We start from the raw sequence: 19,805 nt of genomic DNA on the forward strand, positions 1-19,805 counted from the left end.
GCTGTGAGAACCCCAATGTAACTGCAATTAGAGTTTAAATCCTTATTCCTTATCACCATCCAATGATATTGTCTCTGTATTAATATCAGATGTTAACTCCAAAGGAGGTTAGCTCTGAATTCTAAATACCCAGGCAACTGTGAATTGGACTGAACACAAAACAATGTCTATTCCGCAGTCGTTGGTTTTATTGAACCAAAAGCAATTCCCTGTTACAGTAATTCTCTGATTCAACAACTTTGCAATTCTTACTCATTACTAAACTAAAACATGCAAAATATATGTGGAAATAAAGAACAAAACAAAAATAAACAATGGATTAAAATGAGCGGTTAGCAGATCTTAACTTAACTCAAAGTTGTTTAACACCGCCCTCGAAACATCGGCATTTCACGTATCAGCATTGATAGACAGAACAGCTTCGGGAATCTCACTGGACGCTTTGATGTCTTACACAAAAGCTAGTTCAGCTAAGCTCCCTACAGTTCAGATACACGTCACCCTCCCAAGATGGCTGCTACGATGACGTATGAGGGGAGGTCCTAATGACGTAACCACGCTTACGCTGATGGGATAATGCCTCGCTTCGAGAGGGCGCGGCTAACTAGGAGTTTAAAGCAAAGCCCGCGAATTGAGCTCGGACAAAGACTGCACTGATAAGAAGAAGCGAGAAGAGAGGGGGGGGGAAGCATGGAAGAAGATGGAAAAGAACTGAAGCAATGACCCACGGCGGGGTTATTGATAAACCACAAATCAACACAGCAAAATCAATTGTAAAATGCATGCACATACAAAGAAAAACATTCAGCAAAATAATTCCAACTTCGTCGTGGAATAAAAGCATTAACCTGCGCCTACAAAGTTCTAACGCCTGCCCAGGCACTTCTAAACATCCTATGGATGAAAAAGAAATAAAAGGGGAGACCCCGTTACTTTGAGGTGCCTCAGGGCTGGTCCGGAGCGCTCCGAGTAAGGTGGCTTTCTGGACGCGTCTTGACGAACGCAGTTGTCCGCAGGCTGCAGCGGGACGGGGAAAAAGCTCCTTCGTTTCTTCCTCCGGGTTCACAGTCGCTTTGTTGGCCAGACAAAGCGGGGTCCTCTTCGATCACTGGGAGATAAGGCGGCTTCCAGTATTTGATCAGAGGGAATTAAAAGTACCTTTTAGAGTCGACCTCCTGTGTCTGCACAGGGAATAGTTTTGCTTCAAAAAATCTCGGTCCAGCAAGAAACTCGAGCACGTGGCGTGGGATTGCCCCAACGGAGTGAAACAGCTGTGTGTCTTCTCGGGTTGGCAGGGCGCCAGGGAAGAAGGCAGATTGTCCTGCGTGGCCGAGTTTTATCAACTTTTGCCTAGCAACGTTATCTCTCCGCTCCGTTGTTAGGGCGGCAGCCATTTTGGGTCGCGTTGCATGATGGGAGTTGGTGGCCATTTTGACCACATTGCATCATGGGAAACGCAGTCCGTCATGTCCCGAATTAATGCAGCCTCGTCACATTTGAACTGGCATTACAGGAGCTTTTAACTTTATGTTCTCTGTTATTCATAGTAGCTTCATCTGGCCTTGCATTCTGTTTAGCTGTGACACCATCTTGTAGGGGAATGTTGTCTGAGCTACTGTTGCCAACAACTTCAAGTTCTTCTATAGATAACACAGTTGACAATGCCCTTCAGTGTTTGACACCGTTTGTCTGATAGCTATTGGCTAAACATTTACTACAACTATATGTGCTGTCTTTCATCCTCTAAACTTGAAAACTGGCTCAGAGCTTATGTGCTTAGCTGTCTTTCTTTCTCCTTATGTGAGATCTACTGTTACTAGTTAGGGAGTGAAACTGGATGGTGACATTAGATTTGACGCTCAAATAAGTTCAGTTGTAAAAATTAGCTTTTGTTCAACTGAGACAAGTTGCCAAAATTAAAAATGTTCTTTGTAGACAGGAGTGTGAAAGACTGATTCATGCTTTTATTACCTCACGTCTTGTCTGTTGCAATGCTTTGTATTTTGGTGTCAGACAGGTTGCTCTCAGCCGCCTTCAGCTTGCCCAAAATGCAGAACCATGTCTTTTAACACAGTCTCACAGGTGTGAGCACATCACACCTGTTCTGGCTGTTCTTCACTGGCTCCCTGTGAGCTACAGAATTGATTTAAAATGCTTGTTTTTGTTTTTAAATGCTTAAACAGCCTTGCTCCACACTATCTCTCAGACTATATCATCCAATATTGTCTCTATGGTCAGCTAATCAGCTGCTCCTGGCCGTTCCAAGGTCGAGACTGAAGCTCAGAGGTGATAGGTGTTTTGCGGTTGCAGCTCCTATGTTGTGGAATGAGTTACTGCTGCACGTTAGGCTTTTAAAGGTACATATCCATGTTATTTGACATATTTATTTATTTGTACGTCAGTTGCTAACTCTGGTTCCATACAAAGTTTCTATGAAAGATTACCACGTCCTGCTGGCATATTTTGTGTTATTTTAAAGTTTTTTGCTTTGTTTTTGCTCAATTTGTTAGTGTCAGGAACTGTTCTGATGAACCCGAATTCAGCCACACACTGAGCTTAGTTTTTAAGAGTTTATTGAAGAGAGGATGAGTTGTTGAGAGAGAGAGAACGAGATTCTTGACTGAGCAGGAGCAGAAGGTTGTAGATGGCAGGAGCTGGGAGACTGGAGAGAGAGAGCCGGAGTGCTGCAGGTGCTGAGAAGGAGCATACAGGGCAGGCGTGAGAGCGCTGAGGTCCAGGAGAAGCCGGAAGCTCGGCAGCAGAGCGGGTTCTTAGAACGCTGGGGTATGAGGTTAGCTGGCAGCACAGTAGAGAGAGTTGTTGAAGTGATGGAGTAGCAGCAGAACCAGCAGCACAGCAGAGAGGTTACTTGGAGTGCCGGGGTAGCAGGAGAACCAGCAGCACAGCAGAGAGGTTACTTGGAGTGCCGGGGTAGCAGGAGAACCAGCAGCACAGCAGAGAGGTTACTTGGAGCGCTGGGGTAGCAGGAGAACCAGCAGCACAGCAGAGAGATTACTTGGAGCGCAGGTGTAGCAGGAGGACCAGCAGCACAGCAGAGAGATTACTTGGAGCGCTGGGGTGGCAGGAGGACCAGCAGCACAGCAGAGAGATTACTTGGAGCGCTGGGGTAGCAGGAGAACCAGCAGCACAGCAGAGAAAGAACTTGTAGGCGGGCAGGCAGGCTGGCAGGCGGGCGGGCAGGCGTTGACGAAGGGATCTCTGGCAGGCAGACATAGGAAGCTCTGGCTAGTAGGCATGGGAGCTCTGACTAGCAGACGTGAGAAGCTCTGACTGGCAGACATAGGAAGCTCTGGTTAGCAGGCGTGGGAAGCCCTGACTAGCAGAAGTGGGAAGTGCCAGACAGTTCATGGAGAGACAGGCAGGCCAAAACTGCATTTAGTAAATAAAGCCTTTCGTGTGTATTTACTATTTTAACGGATGTATGTACTGCACATGTGCAGCAGGGGTTAAAATAACGAAGCAGCTAGCATCTCCAGGTGAAACAATAGCCCCATTTACACTACGCTTGTTAATCCGATCCGTGCCGAGCTCGGTCCGAGCTTGGATCAGTTAACCAAGCCGAGCTTAGTTCTGACGACCGTTTAAACACCACGCTATCTCGGTTCCTTGGTTTCCTCGCCTCCTAGTGACGATCTGTGGTACTACTGCTCTCTGGGATTGAAGGCGGGACCAAGCAAATCAAAATGGCAGCGCCCGTAACATTTAGGCAGTTATGCTTGGTGAAACGTCGTTATTTGCGGAGAGTCAGGCGAAGACAGCAACTTTTGGTGAATTTACTTGACAGAGTCGGCTTTTGGGACGTGGATAAGACAAACGAACGTCTAATCAGGGCTTACAGACGCAGGAAACGACAGACACTGAGGTTCATCACACTGCTAAGCAGAATCATCACTGGAAATCGTGTGGCACAGTAAGGAAGCTAGTATTATTATGAATGTCTGAAATGTCAGCTGACCGCACGGAGATGACGCGGTCTGCTCATGCGCTCTTTGTTATTCCACACATGGAACTGGGCTGCATTTAGCGCGGTTCAGTTCAGTTTGCGTTCCATTTACACTCGATAGTTATCTCGGTTACCGAGCTTGGACTGGTCTCAGCACGGTTAAAAAGGGGTAGTGTAAACGGAATAATTGAAGAAAGGTCCAAATCTAGTGGAAAAAAACCACAAAAATTCCAAGAGGGAAAAGACTGGAATGTCGCTGGGAATACAGTACAAATGTTGGTGCTCATTGAAGCAGATGCTAAACCTGCTGAGGCTCAGATGTGACCACAGAGTTGATTGACATGAGTATATCTTCTGATATAAGGCTGTTAAGGTTTTTGTACATAGTTTTTTTAAATTAATAACAGTTGGTTTTCAATCATGCCGAGCTGCTGCTTTATTGCAAGGCATTGCGGAGGGTCAGGCTTGGTCTGGCATGATTTACAATTGATTTCTAAATTAAGCAAACTGGTTATATTTGTTTGATTGTGTCCAATTGTGTCCAATTTTGATTGTGTTATTTTTCAGCTCAAAAAGGACCATCACAACACTACCATGATGGAGGCTATGTGTATATAACCCTATTTTATCATGATAAAATGGTTTTTGGTCTTTTTTTCTAAGCATATTACGTGGATATATACCTTTAAATCATTTGTAAAGACGAGTTTTTTCCTTGACCTTGAACACAGCTTGAATTGTTTGTTTTTCCATCATGGGTCAGCTGTGTACTTTGTTTTTTTGCAAGTTTTATTTTATTTCTTTATCATTTGTGTTATTGATATGTACAGCACTTTGGTCAGCAATCTGTTGTTTTTAAATGTGCTTCATAAATAAATAGGATATGGATTAAACATGGTCTACCAAAGAGTCAATTCTATAGATTAAGATGTAATTGTCACTCTTATGAGGACTTCATTAGCTACATTTACATGGACGAAAGTAATCGGAATACAGGGCTAATCGGAATGAAAATACATCATATAAACAAGCAAATCGGAATAATTGGAATAATGATGATAGGATTAAGCTCAATCGGAATAAATTGTAATCCGAATGAGAGGCGTGCTTTATGCCAATTGATGATCAGATCAACGTGCATGTTATGTTATTCCAAATGTGGCAAACTGACCTGAGTTTGCATGTGCGCCTAACGTAAATGTGACATATTTCCACATTGGCAAATGGTGGAAATACGTCATGCTCTTGATAAACCTTTCTATTTGACAAAATAAAAGAGCTCAAAATTGTTGCTTATTCAGTAACATTTGAACTGTAATTAGAACATCATTCAAGTCCATCCTGAGCTCTCAGAAGACAAACAAACTCGTATAATACTGCTTTGTTTACTCTTTTTTGTTGTTTAGCAAAGACAGAAGAACTTTTTCTGTGGTTTCTTTAGTGGAATTTGATAACTGCACATTTCAGAGTGGTTCTATTCTGAATAAAATCATGATCAGATTACTTGATTTTCTTTTACGCCCATATAAATGGTACAATCCCGATTATTTAATCCAAATACATTTTAATCTGATTAAAGTTTGTGTTTGTAAGCATAGCTCTTGACAAAGCCGCTGCTATGAAAAAGTGCTTCCTGTAGAGAGGTTATTCTGCACAGCACATAGATGAAGCTTTCCAGGCTGCATTTTCTAAAACTCACTGTTTTAAAGTGTCATAAAAGCAAAAAGTTAATCAGTTTCTTTTATTTGCACATACACTCCCTAGTCCTATGTTGCAAAGAATGCCATCTTAAAATACTGGCTTATTTTGACCTCTGATCCTAAAGTAACCCTACCCCTCCCCCCCTCCCCACCCCACACCCCACCACAGTGAAAATCATAATCAACAAATTGATACAGCCGTGAATGGACATACTTAAATTATTCCTCAGATCAACAATTCTTTCAGGAGGTCACTAAGCTACGCAGAACAAGAGTCTGGGCTTGAATCTGACGGAGGGATGAAAAAAAAAGCTTTACAAGTTATCACAACTGCTTGGTTGCGCTGGTTTCCCCCAAGGTGGCACACACTACCGCAGTATGATATAAAGAAAAAGTGTGATATACAATAACCTCTGTGAATGTTGAAATATTACTTGTGATAAGTAAACACATACATAACTAAACAGTCATAAGTTTTTGTGCTCTGGTCTCCTGTAAACAATGTGTAGATTATCCATCTACTGTACAAACAAATTGTTTCCAACTCAAACACACTTTTAAGTACATGAAAGGAATTTATTCCCCTGTTGTCCAGGGGTGATGCTGAAAAACTAGTCCATGCATTTGTTACTTCAAGGCTGGACTATTGTAATTCTTTACTATCAGGAAGTCCACAAAATGCAGTTCGAAGTCTTCAGCTGATCCAAAATGCTGCAGCAAGAGTTCTGATGAAAATCAACAACAGGGATCATATTTCTCCAATTTTAGCTTCCCTTCATTGGCTTCCTGTTAAATCAAGAATAGAATTTAAAATTCTCCTTCTAACGTATAAAGCCCTTAATAATCAAGCTCCATCATATATCAGAGCTCTGATTACCCCGTATGTTCCTAACAGAGCACTTCGCTCTCAGACTGCAGGTCTGCTGGTGGTTCCTAGAGTCTCTAAAAGTAGAATGGGAGGCAGATCCTTTAGCTATCAGGCTCCTCTCCTGTGGAACCAACTCCCAGTTTTGGTCCGTGAGGCAGACACCCCGTCTACTTTTAAGACTAGGCTTAAAACTTTCCTTTTTGACAAAGCTTATAGTTAGAGTTGCTTAGCTTACACTGAGCTATCGCTATTACACTGCTGCTATAAGCTTAGGCTGCTGGAGGACATCAGGGTCTATTTCTCTCACTCTGCTGAGTTCTCCTACTGCTCTCCAATTTGTATTGCTTGTTGTTATTTCATCTTTTACCTTTTTGTTCTTTGTCATTCTTTTTCCTTCATAATAGATACACCTGGTCTGGCGTTCTGTTAACTGTGACATCATCCAGGGAAGACAGATCACCCGCTATTACCATATAATGTAGAACAGATTACTGGATCAATGTGTGCTTCTGTGCTTTTTTGTCTCTCTTGTTGTGTCTCTGCTCTGTCTTCTGTAACCCCAGTCGGTCGAGGCAGATGACCGTTCATACTGAGTCTGGTTCTGCTGTAGGTTTTTCCTTCTGGTTAAAGGGGAGTTTTCCTCTCCACTGTTGCTTCATGCTTGCTCAGTATGAAGGATTGCTGCATATCCACTGTTCATCTTATTATAGATTATATCCTGGAGAAGACATTCCACAATTATATGGGCTTCCCAAAATCCACATGCAAGGAACACCACTCAGACCCATTGTCAGCGGCATTAATTCAGTGACTTACAACATTGCTAAACATGTTGCTTGCATCTTAGCCCCTCTGGTGGGAAACACATCACATCACACAGAGAACTCCACAGATTTTGCAAACAAAGTCAAACATCTAAGTATGGCGCCAGGAGAAACTTTTGTATCTTTTGATGTCACTTAACTTTTCACTTGTATACCCAGAGGCAGTAATCTGAGGCGGTAGAAACAGACAGGAAACATCTTCAACAAGATGATAGCCTTGACAACAGGACAGGTTCCAATTTTCGAAAATGTACAACTGAGCAATAGGTTTAATTCCTGCCAAGTTTACACCAATTCACACCTCCATGAATGTGACTACAACATTCCTCCTGGGAGGCAGGCAAACGATGAGCCTAACGATTCTCCATTGTAAGGGGCAATCAGTTCCAGGTGAATGTACATGTGAATCTAAGCTCTAAAAATGCAGGTCTATAAAGCTTGGCACTCCATACGACTCAAGACATTTTTAATTGAGAAAGCTTCTTGGATTGGAAGAGAAACATCTTCAGCTTCAGAATAGAAGTCCAGTTGTTTTATTTTTTAACCTTTTCTTCGATTGATCATGACCTGGATGCCTGATAATCTTCAACACAGGAGAAAGTAATTAATAAAATGTTATGTTTGAAACTTGAACCCTATAACCATGTCCCCTTTCAATATGTTATGACCTTCTGGGCCATAACACTAACTCTGCAGCAAAAATATTCATGAATGCTATAATTTTTTTTTTTTCACATAACCTACTGTTTAACAACCTGGGGGCAGGCTTACTCGTCGACCCTGAAGCCTGTAGAGATACTGTACAAACAGACCACAAAGATCTTAGACAAAAAGCATTTAGAATATCATAACTGCAATATTTTAACAAAACATCATCTATTGAGTTGGGAGAATATGATTATGTTTGCAAATTTCTGTCTGCTCTTTAAAATCTTGAAAGGTCTTGCACCTTCACCCCTTGAAGTACTTGCCGCATCATTGACAAGCGCTTCAAGGACCACCAGAGCTATCGAGGGAACCTTGCTGTACCTTTTAGATGGACAACATTCAGTCAAAACCCATTTTTAGTGTAAGCCTCTCATGACTTGAATAAATACCAGAAAACATTGGAACACCTGGATCTTTTACAACAGCTTTTGAATCTTCTCCAATAACTTAAAATCATGGCTTGTGGATAATACATTTTTTAACCATTTATTACGGGATTCTTGTATCTGCTTTGCATTTTAATGTATTGTACTGTCTTAACAATTTGTTGTTATTGTGTTTTTGTTCTGTTTAAGTATGGTACCTAATATGTTTTTTTTTATTTTAACAGATGGATTCTGATTTGAAAATGTATCTAATTCTTTGAAAATATCCTGCTGGTCTGTATGTATTGTGTTTATATTTATTGTATTTTATTTGGTACACTGAGGGATTACAGATAAAACTAGCCTTCATTGCTAATTCTTGTGAGTTCTTTAAAATGCATTGTCTATTTTGAAATAAAAATTATCATCATCATTATATTCCTCACTGTGCAAATTTAGTTTAGCCAGCCGTTTGCCTAAATAAATAAATAATTAACAGAATTTTTAAAAAAAAAAAATTGTGTTGATATCAAAATTTGTCTCATGATCTGAAAAATTTCAATGTCACAAAAAAGCAAAACCAGAAGAAATCTGGAAGGAGGAACATATATTTTCATTGCAGAATAGTTCAGTTGGGAACTTTGAATTCATTTCTGAATTTTACTGAGCACTGATCGTGAATGAATTCAGTTTTAACTGAGCCACAGGCTTGTTGTTGATGGACAACTTGTAGAACACTGTCTTAAGATGAGAACACAAGTAATTAGCAGTTTAACGGGGACTTACCCCACACGGCCATGAATACAGCAAAGAAAACAGTTGCGCCGTTGTCAAAAAGGTGTGTGACCTTAAAATACAGACAGGACATTGTTTGACTATTAGCTAATAACATATAGCCAAAAGCAGCTTAAACACCTAAATTCCAAACATTAAATCAAAACATTACTTTAATTCATCTGGTTGGTGTAACTATACAGATTACATTAACAAAACACACAGCGGTTTAGGAACCTGCAGTGATAGTACCTTGGCATAGATGCAGCTGTCTGAGAGTCTCAGGTAGGGGCAGTACTGGTCACATATTGGACACATGATGGTGTCGGTGGCCTGGCAGATTTCTTTGCTAAAGAACAGAAAACCTAAATTAACCACCACAAATTAAAGGGTCATGAGGTGATGATCACAAGTCTTGTCCATTAAATTGGGGCTTCATGTGTTAGACCAACACAAAATACTGCATACTTGTGGATTGGTAAAAAGAAAGGATGTGTGGGTTTTCATTTTCTTTATGGAAAAAAACTGGAAGGTTAGAGAAGCATCTGTGTCCAGTCCTCTTTACTCCGGTGCAAACACACCACCCCCACAGAGAAACACGGCGGTGGCAGCATCATGCTGTGGGAATGACTCTTCAGCAGGGACAAGGAGGCTGGTCAGAGTCAAGACTTGAGATCATGTGATGGGACTAACGTTTCCAGCAGGAAAAAAAAGTCCCCAAAAACACAGTTAGTTCTACACTACATGGGGAATCAGTTATACTTTAAGTCTTGTAAACAGGTGCCAGTTGGATTCAGGTCTCCCTCAAATCTTGTGTCATCTGGTGCGCTGGTGGCGCAGCAGGTAGTGCAACCCATGTACGGAGGCCATAGTCATCGACACGGTTGACCCAGGTTCGACTCTGACCCGCGGTCCTTTGCCGCATGTCTCTCCCCCTCTTCCACCCCCTTCCTTTCAGCCTACTGGGTTAAAAAGCGAGCCACTAGAGCTGTGAAAAATTCTTGTGACATCTGTGGCATTGTGCTGTGTGGTAAAACTGCACCTTTCAGAGTGGCCTTTTATTGTGTGCAGTCTAAGGCCCACCTGTGTACTTATCATGGTGTCTAATCAGCATCTTGATATGGCACACCTGTGAGGTGGGATGGATTATCTCAAGAAAGGAAAAGTGCTCACTTATCACAGATTTAGACTGGTTTGTGAACAATATTTGAGGGAAATGGTGATATTGTGTATGTGGAAAAAGTTTTAGGTCTTTGAGTTCATCTCATAAAAAATGGGAGCAAGACCAAAAGTGTTGTCTTTATATTTTTGTTGAGTGTACAATGGAATGGTTTAGTACATCCATGTGTGAAAATGACCTAGTCAAAGTTCAGACCTGAACCCAACTGGCACCTGTTTACAAAACTTAAAGTTTACCTCATCCCCCATGTAAAAGCATATCTCTGCCCCCAGACAAATTTTAAGTCGGCGGGGGATACGCAGGAACGGAAGGGGAGGGGGCTGCGTTCAGCATGAGTGAAAGCTGCTGTTAGCTTGTTTTGCCATATTGAGTCATGGAGAGTGACCAGAGTTATGCTGGTAGTCACTCCATGGTTTGGTCTTTTGAGGTGGAGGATTCCCTCCCCCTCTCCCCCTTCCTGTTACCGGAGGTTGAGGGAGGCTGTGTGGAGCCCAGTGGGGCTGAGAATTATCAGTTTGAGCTGCTGGATCAAGGCGCTGACTCAGTGAAGCCCGAAAACAGCGCTGCTGAGGCAGGGGAGGACATGATCGGTCCAGTTATATATTATATTTATTTCCTGCTTTGTAATTGAGGCAGGATCACCAACAGCATTGCGCATCATGATTCATTTGTAATTTGGACACGAAGCATTGTTGATCTAGAGAGGGACGTTCACAGCAACTGCGGAGCGCGAATATCCAATATCCAACCCAAAACCAACTTCACCAAGGTCTCACACCAGCCCCTTCCAGGTTGCCTCAAGACACTAATGGCAGAACAATTGGTTGCTTTCACATAAATTCGCCAATAACATAAAAAGTTGGTAGATTTGGTTCTAGTAGCTTTTTTGTAGAAAAAAGGGAGCTAGAGTACGAAAAGTGCAACAGCGTTCGCTATGTTGATGGAGAGAGCTTTTTTTTTAAAAGACGGAGCTGTTTTTATACCCCACAGCGGCAGAGCTACTCACATCACTATCTCAGAATTACATCACATCAACCAAAAACAATATTAATTCAAAATTCAATACAAGACCACTGTTTAATCCTAGGTGGGCGCCACACTGACAGTTTTAGACACAAAAGCAGGATTTCAACAAATATGTACCCATTTTTAAAAATAATGACCAGGATAGGTGAGTCACCCTTTATGGTCAAAATCACTCTCCATCAAATCTGATTGAGTTTCAGCTATCTGGAAAAAAAGGAACTAAAAATCAGGAGCACGCCAAAAGGCATTCTTTGACTCTGCGGTTGCATCAGTCATCTTTTGTGGTGTGGTGTGTTGGAGCAGCAGCTTATCTGTAGCTGACAGAAAGCGGTTGGATGAACTCATTAGGAGGGCCAGATCTGTCCTGGGATACCCACTGGACCCCATGCAGGTGGTGGGAGACAGAACGACTGTAACAAAAATAACATCACTGATGGACAACGTCTTTCACCCCATGCATGGAGCTGTTGCAGACCTGGAGAGCTCTTTCAGTGACACACTGCTGCCCACTAGATGCTCAAAGTAGCACTTCTGCAGGTCATTCCTCCCAGCTGCAGTTAGATTTTATAATCTCTGCTGTTCACAACAGACACTCAATAACTGTTTACATCATGCTAATGGTTGCATGGGTTTTGATCTGATCATAAATCATTTGCATCTTATATTATCATAACTCCAGGAGGCTGAATACAAGCGTAAGCTGAAACAGCTTCTCCATAAAGCACTACTTTATGCTGGTCCATCATATTAAACCTCAACAAAAATGTGAACAAGTTCAAGAGGTATGAAAACTTTTATAAGATACTGTACATACAAAAACATAGCTTCAGTCTTTACCTGACTTGGCAGTGTTCCAGTGTGAAAATCCCATATAGAAACACAAAGAGACCAACCACAGCAGCAGGAAACAGCATCCCTGTGTACCAGCCAAGCCACGCAAAATACAGGCCAATTTTCTCACCAAAATACCTCCTGAAACGACAGCAGGGCACACAATGACCAAGTCTAAAGTGTTGCTGGCTGGTTTAAATTTCAGTTTGCTGTCTTGCACACACACATTGGATTTAAGAAGAATATTAGCCCAGTTAAGGGATTGTAATATTGCTACTACTGCATACTGCAAAGTCTTCCTTTAAATACAACACAAAATGTAACTGTCTGCATACCTGATGAGGTCCAGTGGCTGGTACTTGTACCAGACCCCCCACCAGGCCCAGCATTCATACAGCAGGTGCCGATGGTTCTCTGCTCCGTGAGTTCGGATGGAGTTTTTGCTGTGGTAGCTGCCCTGGAACAGTTTAAACATAAGGAAATCCTAAAGATGCAGACCTGAGTGAGCAGTGATGTCCTAAAAACAGGTGATGCAGGTGAGCAACAATGGGGCTATGAAGGAAGGTTGATGTAAATACCTCATGAAGAGGAAAAGCGGCCTCATACGAATTATTTGTCAGAAGACGATTCATTCCTGCAAGCAATATAAAAACATGAAGCATCAGATGGTTAGTCAATGTACTTGGAGAATTATTTTTTGTCCAGGATTATGTTGATATTGTTTGTGGGAAGTAAAGATCTTACTTGCTTTTAGCACCTTTATTTTGAAAATAAATAAATAAATAAAAATAAAAATAAAATAAAATAAAATAGCTTATAGCAAGTTCAGCTTTTGCCTTTGCCCATTCAACATAAAGTCTGTTTAATGAATGAGACCCTGAGAAGATAAATATACAGTGTTATCTTGCTTCTGGTTTTAGGTTTTAAAGCAAAAAAAAAATCCAACTTTTACAAGGGGAGAATTGTTTTCTTAAGTAAAATAAGAATAATTAAATTAGTTCTTTATTTATTTATAAAAATGAAATAAAAGCAGATATTGCCAAGCAACTACAGAACCACATAAACAATTGTTTCCCAATTGCAGTATAGTTAAAATTATTTTTAGTTTCTGAATCATTTGTTGACAGGTGTAAAACAGCCACAGTACAAGGGTTAAAGAGCCAGCCATGGCTCCTCTGGCAGAGCAGCTGACAAACTGTTGAAACGTTGGCAGTGTAACAGAGCATGAGGTGTGATTAAAATCACCTGATTAAAACTAGTCCATGCATTTGTTACTTCAAGGCTGGACTATTGTAATTCTTTACTATCAGGAAGTCCACAAAATGCAGTTCAAAGTCTTCAGCTGATCCAAAATGCTGCAGCAAGAGTTCTGATGAAAATCAACAAGAGGGATCATATTTCTCCTGTTTTAGCTTCCCTTCATTGGCTTCCTGTTAAATCAAGAATAGAATTTAAAATTCTCCTTCTAACGTATAAAGCCCTTAATAATCAAGCTCCATCATATATCAGAGCTCTGATTACCCCGTATGTTCCTAACAGAGCACTTCGCTCTCAGACTGCAGGTCTGCTGGTGGTTCCTAGAGTCTCTAAAAGTAGAATGGGAGGCAGATCCTTTAGCTATCAGGCTCCTCTCCTGTGGAACCAACTCCCAGTTTTGGTCCGTGAGGCAGACACCCTGTCTACTTTTAAGACTAATCTTAAAACTTTCCTTTTTGACAAAGCTTATAGTTAGAGTGGCTCATACTCTGAGCTACCTCTATAGTTATGCTGCTATAGGCTTAGGCTGCTGGAGGACATCAGGGTCTAATTTTCTCACTCTACTGATTTCTACTGTTCTCCAGTTTTGCATTGCATTACATTGACATGACTGTTGTCATTTCAGCTTTTAACTTTTGCTCTCTCTCTTTTTCTTCATAGTAGGTACACCTGGTCTGGCGTTCTGTTAACTGTGACATCATCCAGAGAAGACGGCTCACCTGCTACTACCATCTAATGTAGAACAGATTACTAGATCAATGTGTGCTTCTGTGCTTTTTTGTCTCTCTTGTTGTGTCTCTGTTCTGTCTTCTGGCAGATGACCGTTCATACTGAGCCCGGTTCTGCCGGAGGTTTTCCTTCCCGTTAATGGGTGGTTTTTCTTCCCACTGTCGCTTCATGCTTGCTCAGTATGAGGGATTGCAGCAAAGCCATGTACAATGCAGATGACTCTTCCAGTGGCTCTACGCTTCCCCAGGAGTGAATGCTGCTTGTCGGGACTTTGATGCAATCAACTGGTTTCCTTATATAGGACATTTTTGACCAATCTGTATAATCTGACCCAATCTGTATAATATGATTGAACTTGATTTTGTAAAGTGCCTTGAGATGACATGTTTCATGATTTGGCGCTATATAAATAAAATTGAATTGAATTGAATTATTTTTTATTTTTTTGTCTTTGCCATTTCTCTTTTTCTCTGATATGCTCTCCTGGAACATTACAAAACTCTACAGGTCAGTAGCACACCCTGCTGTGGTCCCACCAATTCTCCCCACATGCTTCAGCCTCAGGCACCAGATTAGTGTGTTGGATCATGTCAGTTACATGAAGCTACATCACAGAACAACCCATCACTCCCTTCCAACTGTCTGTCCATCCATCCAGAAAGAGCCCAGGCCATGATTCAGATCCAGCACCTACTTGCTGCAGTCCATGTCACTACATGCAGACCATGTTACATTTATATGTCATATTTTCCAGAACATCCAAAGAAAGCTCACCCATCTTATTTTTCCCCTCCTCATATTTGACCCTTTGAAGGATGTGATGGACAATCCGACTCCTGGTGGCATTGTTGAAAAATGTGTCTTTGTTGTGGATGATGAAACTGAAAGAAAAGGGAGTGACTGGCATCTTTCTAAGTGCAACTTGGAAGAAACACATGAAAGGTTTTTAAGCAGCAAATGTATAAGATGTGAAGTGAAAAAAGTCAAAATAAACTCACTGATGGATCCTTGACCGACTGAAGGGAGCTGTAAAGCTTTCATTCTCCTCCAAGTAGGGCAGAGTGTCATCGTCAAACTTCATAGGCTTACGGGGAAGCCATCCCCGAAACTTGTTGATGCGCTTCTCTATCCTGCAAAAGACGTTTTGTTTAAAACTGCCAAAGTAATGGCTGTTAGCTTGTGGGCAGGTTCTGAAAACTGCACACCAACCTGCTCAAAAACTTGTGTCGTCTGTGCATGTAAAAGATCTTCCTCCTGTGAAAGATTGGCAATCAAAGGCTTAGAAGCTGGCAGAGCTCGGGGATAAAAGATAATAAACTGCTGACGGCAAAATGTCCGGGCCTCATGGCAACTCTGACCCATGTGTACGCTCATTTTGCAGATGGTAAAGTGATGCAGCCAGACTGCGTGAAGATTCCTCTCAGACGTTCAATTTCACTCCACATCAGATTTTAATCATAGAGCGGGTTCATCATAAGCATTAAAAACTTTTGTATAGTTATGTGAATGCTTGCCCTGGTGACACAAAACTATACAAAAGGGCCTTTCAAATAAATAAAAGAAATGTCCATAAGCCAACTTAAATCTTAAATAAACTGAAAAATTTCCATTTCTTTGGTTTTTCCTAAAAAAAGAAATCAGCTGACCCATGTTTAATACAGATCAGCACTCCATGTGAGGTTGAATGTGGGTGTGTAGAGGGCAGAAAATGAGGCGGAACCTGGTATACCAACACAATATGATGTTGCCATGCCCATACTTCCGAGCTGGAAGTGGGTCTCTCAAGCTTGCAGAGTCTCCTTTTTTCCTCCAAATCTAACAATAGTCGTTGTGGTCAAACTTTTAGTTTCTTCAGACCCAGGTCATCCAGTTTCTCCAAACTTTAAGCTCTTGGTAAAGTTGTGGACGTCTGGCATTAAAGAAGATTAAATAATTTCCATTTGGTAAATGCCAGAGTAATAACAAATATGATTTATGGGAGATTTTTTCTCTATTACCATCTTTGAAGTAAGATGATGAAATACAGGTTGATGACTTTGTTTGAAATATTCCTGAAAGCCAAGAAGATAATGATGTCATGGCTTTGCAAGCTTATGATAAAAAAATTAAAATCAGCACCTTCAACAAAAGAAGAATTGTGGGCTTCCACAAGTCAGGTTCATCGTTGGGTAAAATTTCATGATGCTAAAAGGTGCTATGCTCTTCTATTCCAAGTTCAAACACTCTAGGAACTTCTATTATCCACAATCTGCTGGACTTTTTATTCTGGTCTATTTGAGATTCATTTTTAGGGATTTTTCAATGTTTGTGTAAATGTTTTTTTTTATTGTTCTGTGTTTCCTGTTTTATTTTGTACTGTCCCCCCATGCACTGCCTTGGCCTCATACAAAACCTAGATTGCTGGCTAAAGGTGGTAAAATGAGTACATACCAACATGGGTTGACAGGTCATTCAGAGAAGAAAAAGCCAAAGAGCGCATAAAACAGCCAGATTACAGCTTGCAACTAGACTCAGTGACAAAGGCTTTCACTTTCAGAGATATGTCCTTTGGTCTGATGAAACTGAAATTGAAATAATTCAATATAAGACCCCTGTTACATTTGGAGGGAAAAGAGGGAATCTAGCAAGCTTGAGAACGTAATGCCAACTGTGTAGTATGGGGTGGCATCATCATGAAAGTGGACACTGACCTTAAATTTAACAGATAGATAACAGCTGTGGTGAAATCCAGCTTTTTACAGCTAAGGTAGCTGGCAAAAATAAAACTAGTCCTTCAAAAACAGCACTTTGAGTCAGTAATCCATGCCTTCATGTCCACTCGGCTGTATTATCGTAACACACGGGGGTTACTGGGTCCTTCATTTCTCGTCTGCAACATGTACAAAATGTTGCTGCACATCTTTTAACTGGCATGAGGATCAAGCATTTGCCATTGCAGCTCCAAAACTTTAGAACAAATTGCCGCTGCACATTAGACAGGCCTCTTCTCTGTCTAATTTTAAATCTCTTCTTAAAACCCACCTCTTCTGCTTGGCTTTTGATACCATGTAGAGTGTTGATTTTTATGTGTATACATGCATATTTTTATTGTGTGCGGGCAGTGCTTTTTATTTATTATATTGTTATTTTTTTTAATTTAATTAAATTTTACTGCCTGTATATTTCTATTGTCTACTTCATCTTTTATTGTATTTTATTGTGTTATATATTTAGCGTGTTTTATTTTTTTGTACATCACTTTGGAAACCTTGTGTTTGTTAAAATTGTGCTATATAAATAAAGTGAATGGGATTGGAGTGGATCATGGTGTGTGGGTGTTTTGCTGCACCTCCAACGTAGCTATAAAGGGATTTAAAGCTATAGTTGGTAATCCTGTTTAGAAATACTTTTTGTTATACTGGGTAAAATCATCCTTCCATCTTGAATGTAGTCGATACGTTATGTATTCCAAAAAACAAGGTTAAAAAAATAGATTTGTGGGGCGTGCTTCGGTGGCACAATGCTTAGCGCACATGACCCATGTACGGAGGCCTTAGGCCTTTATGCAGCCGACCCAGGTTCAGCTCCGACCTGTGGTCCTTTGCCATATGTCTCTCCCCCTCTTGCGTACCCCCTTTTCTGTCAGCCCACAATACAAAAAAACGAGCCACTGGTGCTGTAAAAACCTAAAAAAAAAAAAAAGATTTCTGTGAGAGCTGCAGGTCTGTAAAAACTCTAACAAATCCCTGCAATTTGGTCCGGAGGGCAGAGTTTTGATCCTGCTCTCACCCCATCTGTCCCTCAAGTTCCAAGGGATCACCTTATCCATTGGTCCCACATGCCAGTCATTCAGACCTACACACCTGATTCAGTTACACCAGTTACATGTCTTCTGGGATCTTTACTGCTTTATCTTTTGTAGCCAAAGGTGTATATATTTGAACAGGACAATAATTAAAATTAAAATCCTAAAATAGGATATTTTGAGAGCGAACATTTGGATTTACACTTGAGGTGAAAAAAAAACTGACAGAGAAAAACAAAAAAAAATCATGTGCAAAGAGCAGCTTGAGTTTATCACATCATTATGAATGACCCAGTTGTTGTGCAACCTTACCTATTTGTTTATGAATACTATTAATAGGTATAATTGGATAATTAATAATGTGTTACTCTGTCAAAGGTAAGCAACAACGAACAATGTTTCAAATGGTTGTGATTAAGGGCTACTAGCCTTTAATGATTTTAACTAGCAACTGGGTTTATTAATTAACAATTATTAACCTTATGATAAAAGTGGGTGTTCAACCAGTTGTGAAATGAGAATAACCTACTGGGAGTCGTAGTCCAAGCGGCCATTATTATTGCATAACACTGAAGCTGTGACCAATGTCTGAAAGCTGTTGCTTTCAAAGACTAATGTAACCATTAAAGTGTAATGTCTGAAAGCTCTCACCTGAATGGCATGCGGATATTCATGAGCTCGGCATAGCGACAGAGAACATCCCATGGAGCGTGCAGTTTCAGGAAGATCACGTCACTGTTAGTTAAACAAGCCTGTGCAGAGAGGCAAACAGACACAAACCAAAACAAGTTCAGCTCCAAGGAGAGCTTCTTTCCTATAGAATGCTCATCATCAGGTATGCATCCCCTCACACAGTCATGCAAAAGTATCCATATTCCTCACATCTTTGCACTTGAAAACCTAAAATTTCTATGAGTCTAAAGCTCTACCAGCTTGTGTGGGGGATGTCTGTGTTGTGTTATTAAACACGGTTTTAAGTTATTTAATGTTTAATAATAAATAAATAACTATCAGTCTGTTATGTATTGTCAGCGCTGGCATTCTTTAAACAGCAAATAATGCACACATATAGAATCAATGTGTGACAACTTCTCTTCAAGTTGAAGAATTTATTAACAGAACTAAATGAACATTCAGAGAACACCACTATAGAATGTTGTTTATCTGAATTAACACTATATTTTAATCAATAAATACTCTCCACTAGGCTAGTGAAACATTACTAAATTATGAATCAAAATTAAGATAAAAAGAAGCTGACGAACACAAAAGAAACAAAGGACAAATAAGGTAGTTGAAAACCATCATAAGAAAAAAATCATAAGAATGTGGAATGAGGTTAAATTAGCTTAACTAATTTAGAACAACATTTGATATATATTTCAACCTATTCACAATGCAAATACTGAGTTAAACAAAACATTATTTGAGAAAATAATATTTAAAAGCATGATTTGCTCAGTAAAATCGATTCCTTTAGGACACTTGATTTTATTAATGCAAATGTTTCTCTAGAGAGTGCTGCAGTGGTTGGTCATTAGCTTGATGTAAAGTTACACAAAACACCATTAAATCAATATTAATCTTCCTTATTAATGATCTGCTTACATTCGTAGCACTATGGCGGAGCTAAACAAACCAAATATTATATTTAATTCAAAAGACTTTTAAGCTCTATTTGGTTGTAATTAGCAGCAGGCCAGCTGACAGCTTTGCTAGGGCCCGGGACAACGCAGTCTTTTTGGGCCCCCCTCTCTACACCTGCCGCCAACACACACACGCGCGTGCACACGCA

The 19,805-nt window shown here is 40.6% G+C and overlaps 1 protein-coding gene across 6 annotated transcripts in view; it reads right to left on the reverse strand.

Moving 5' to 3' along the window:
* LOC105919271 (anoctamin-4) overlaps positions 1 to 19,805 on the reverse strand; it is a 170,306-nt gene that overhangs the window by 63,968 nt on the left and 86,533 nt on the right. For 5 of the 6 annotated variants that reach the window (XM_036132419.1, XM_036132420.1, XM_036132417.1 and 2 more), the window contains 9 exons: positions 18,662 to 18,762; positions 15,436 to 15,480; positions 15,225 to 15,356; positions 15,001 to 15,107; positions 12,819 to 12,874; positions 12,576 to 12,697; positions 12,247 to 12,381; positions 9,456 to 9,552; positions 9,216 to 9,276 (listed from right to left, as the gene is read on the reverse strand). In XM_036132419.1, the coding sequence (XP_035988312.1) occupies positions 9,216 to 9,276; positions 9,456 to 9,552; positions 12,247 to 12,381; positions 12,576 to 12,697; positions 12,819 to 12,874; positions 15,001 to 15,107; positions 15,225 to 15,356; positions 15,436 to 15,480; positions 18,662 to 18,762 (856 nt within the window). The remainder of the gene's footprint in view (positions 1 to 9,215; positions 9,277 to 9,455; positions 9,553 to 12,246; positions 12,382 to 12,575; positions 12,698 to 12,818; positions 12,875 to 15,000; positions 15,108 to 15,224; positions 15,357 to 15,435; positions 15,481 to 18,661; positions 18,763 to 19,805) is intronic. The other variant, XM_036132418.1, reaches the window with a different exon arrangement.

Source organism: Fundulus heteroclitus, unplaced genomic scaffold (genome assembly GCF_011125445.2).
Source record: "Fundulus heteroclitus isolate FHET01 unplaced genomic scaffold, MU-UCD_Fhet_4.1 scaffold_50, whole genome shotgun sequence".
NCBI classification, from domain to species: Eukaryota; Metazoa; Chordata; class Actinopteri; order Cyprinodontiformes; family Fundulidae; genus Fundulus; species Fundulus heteroclitus.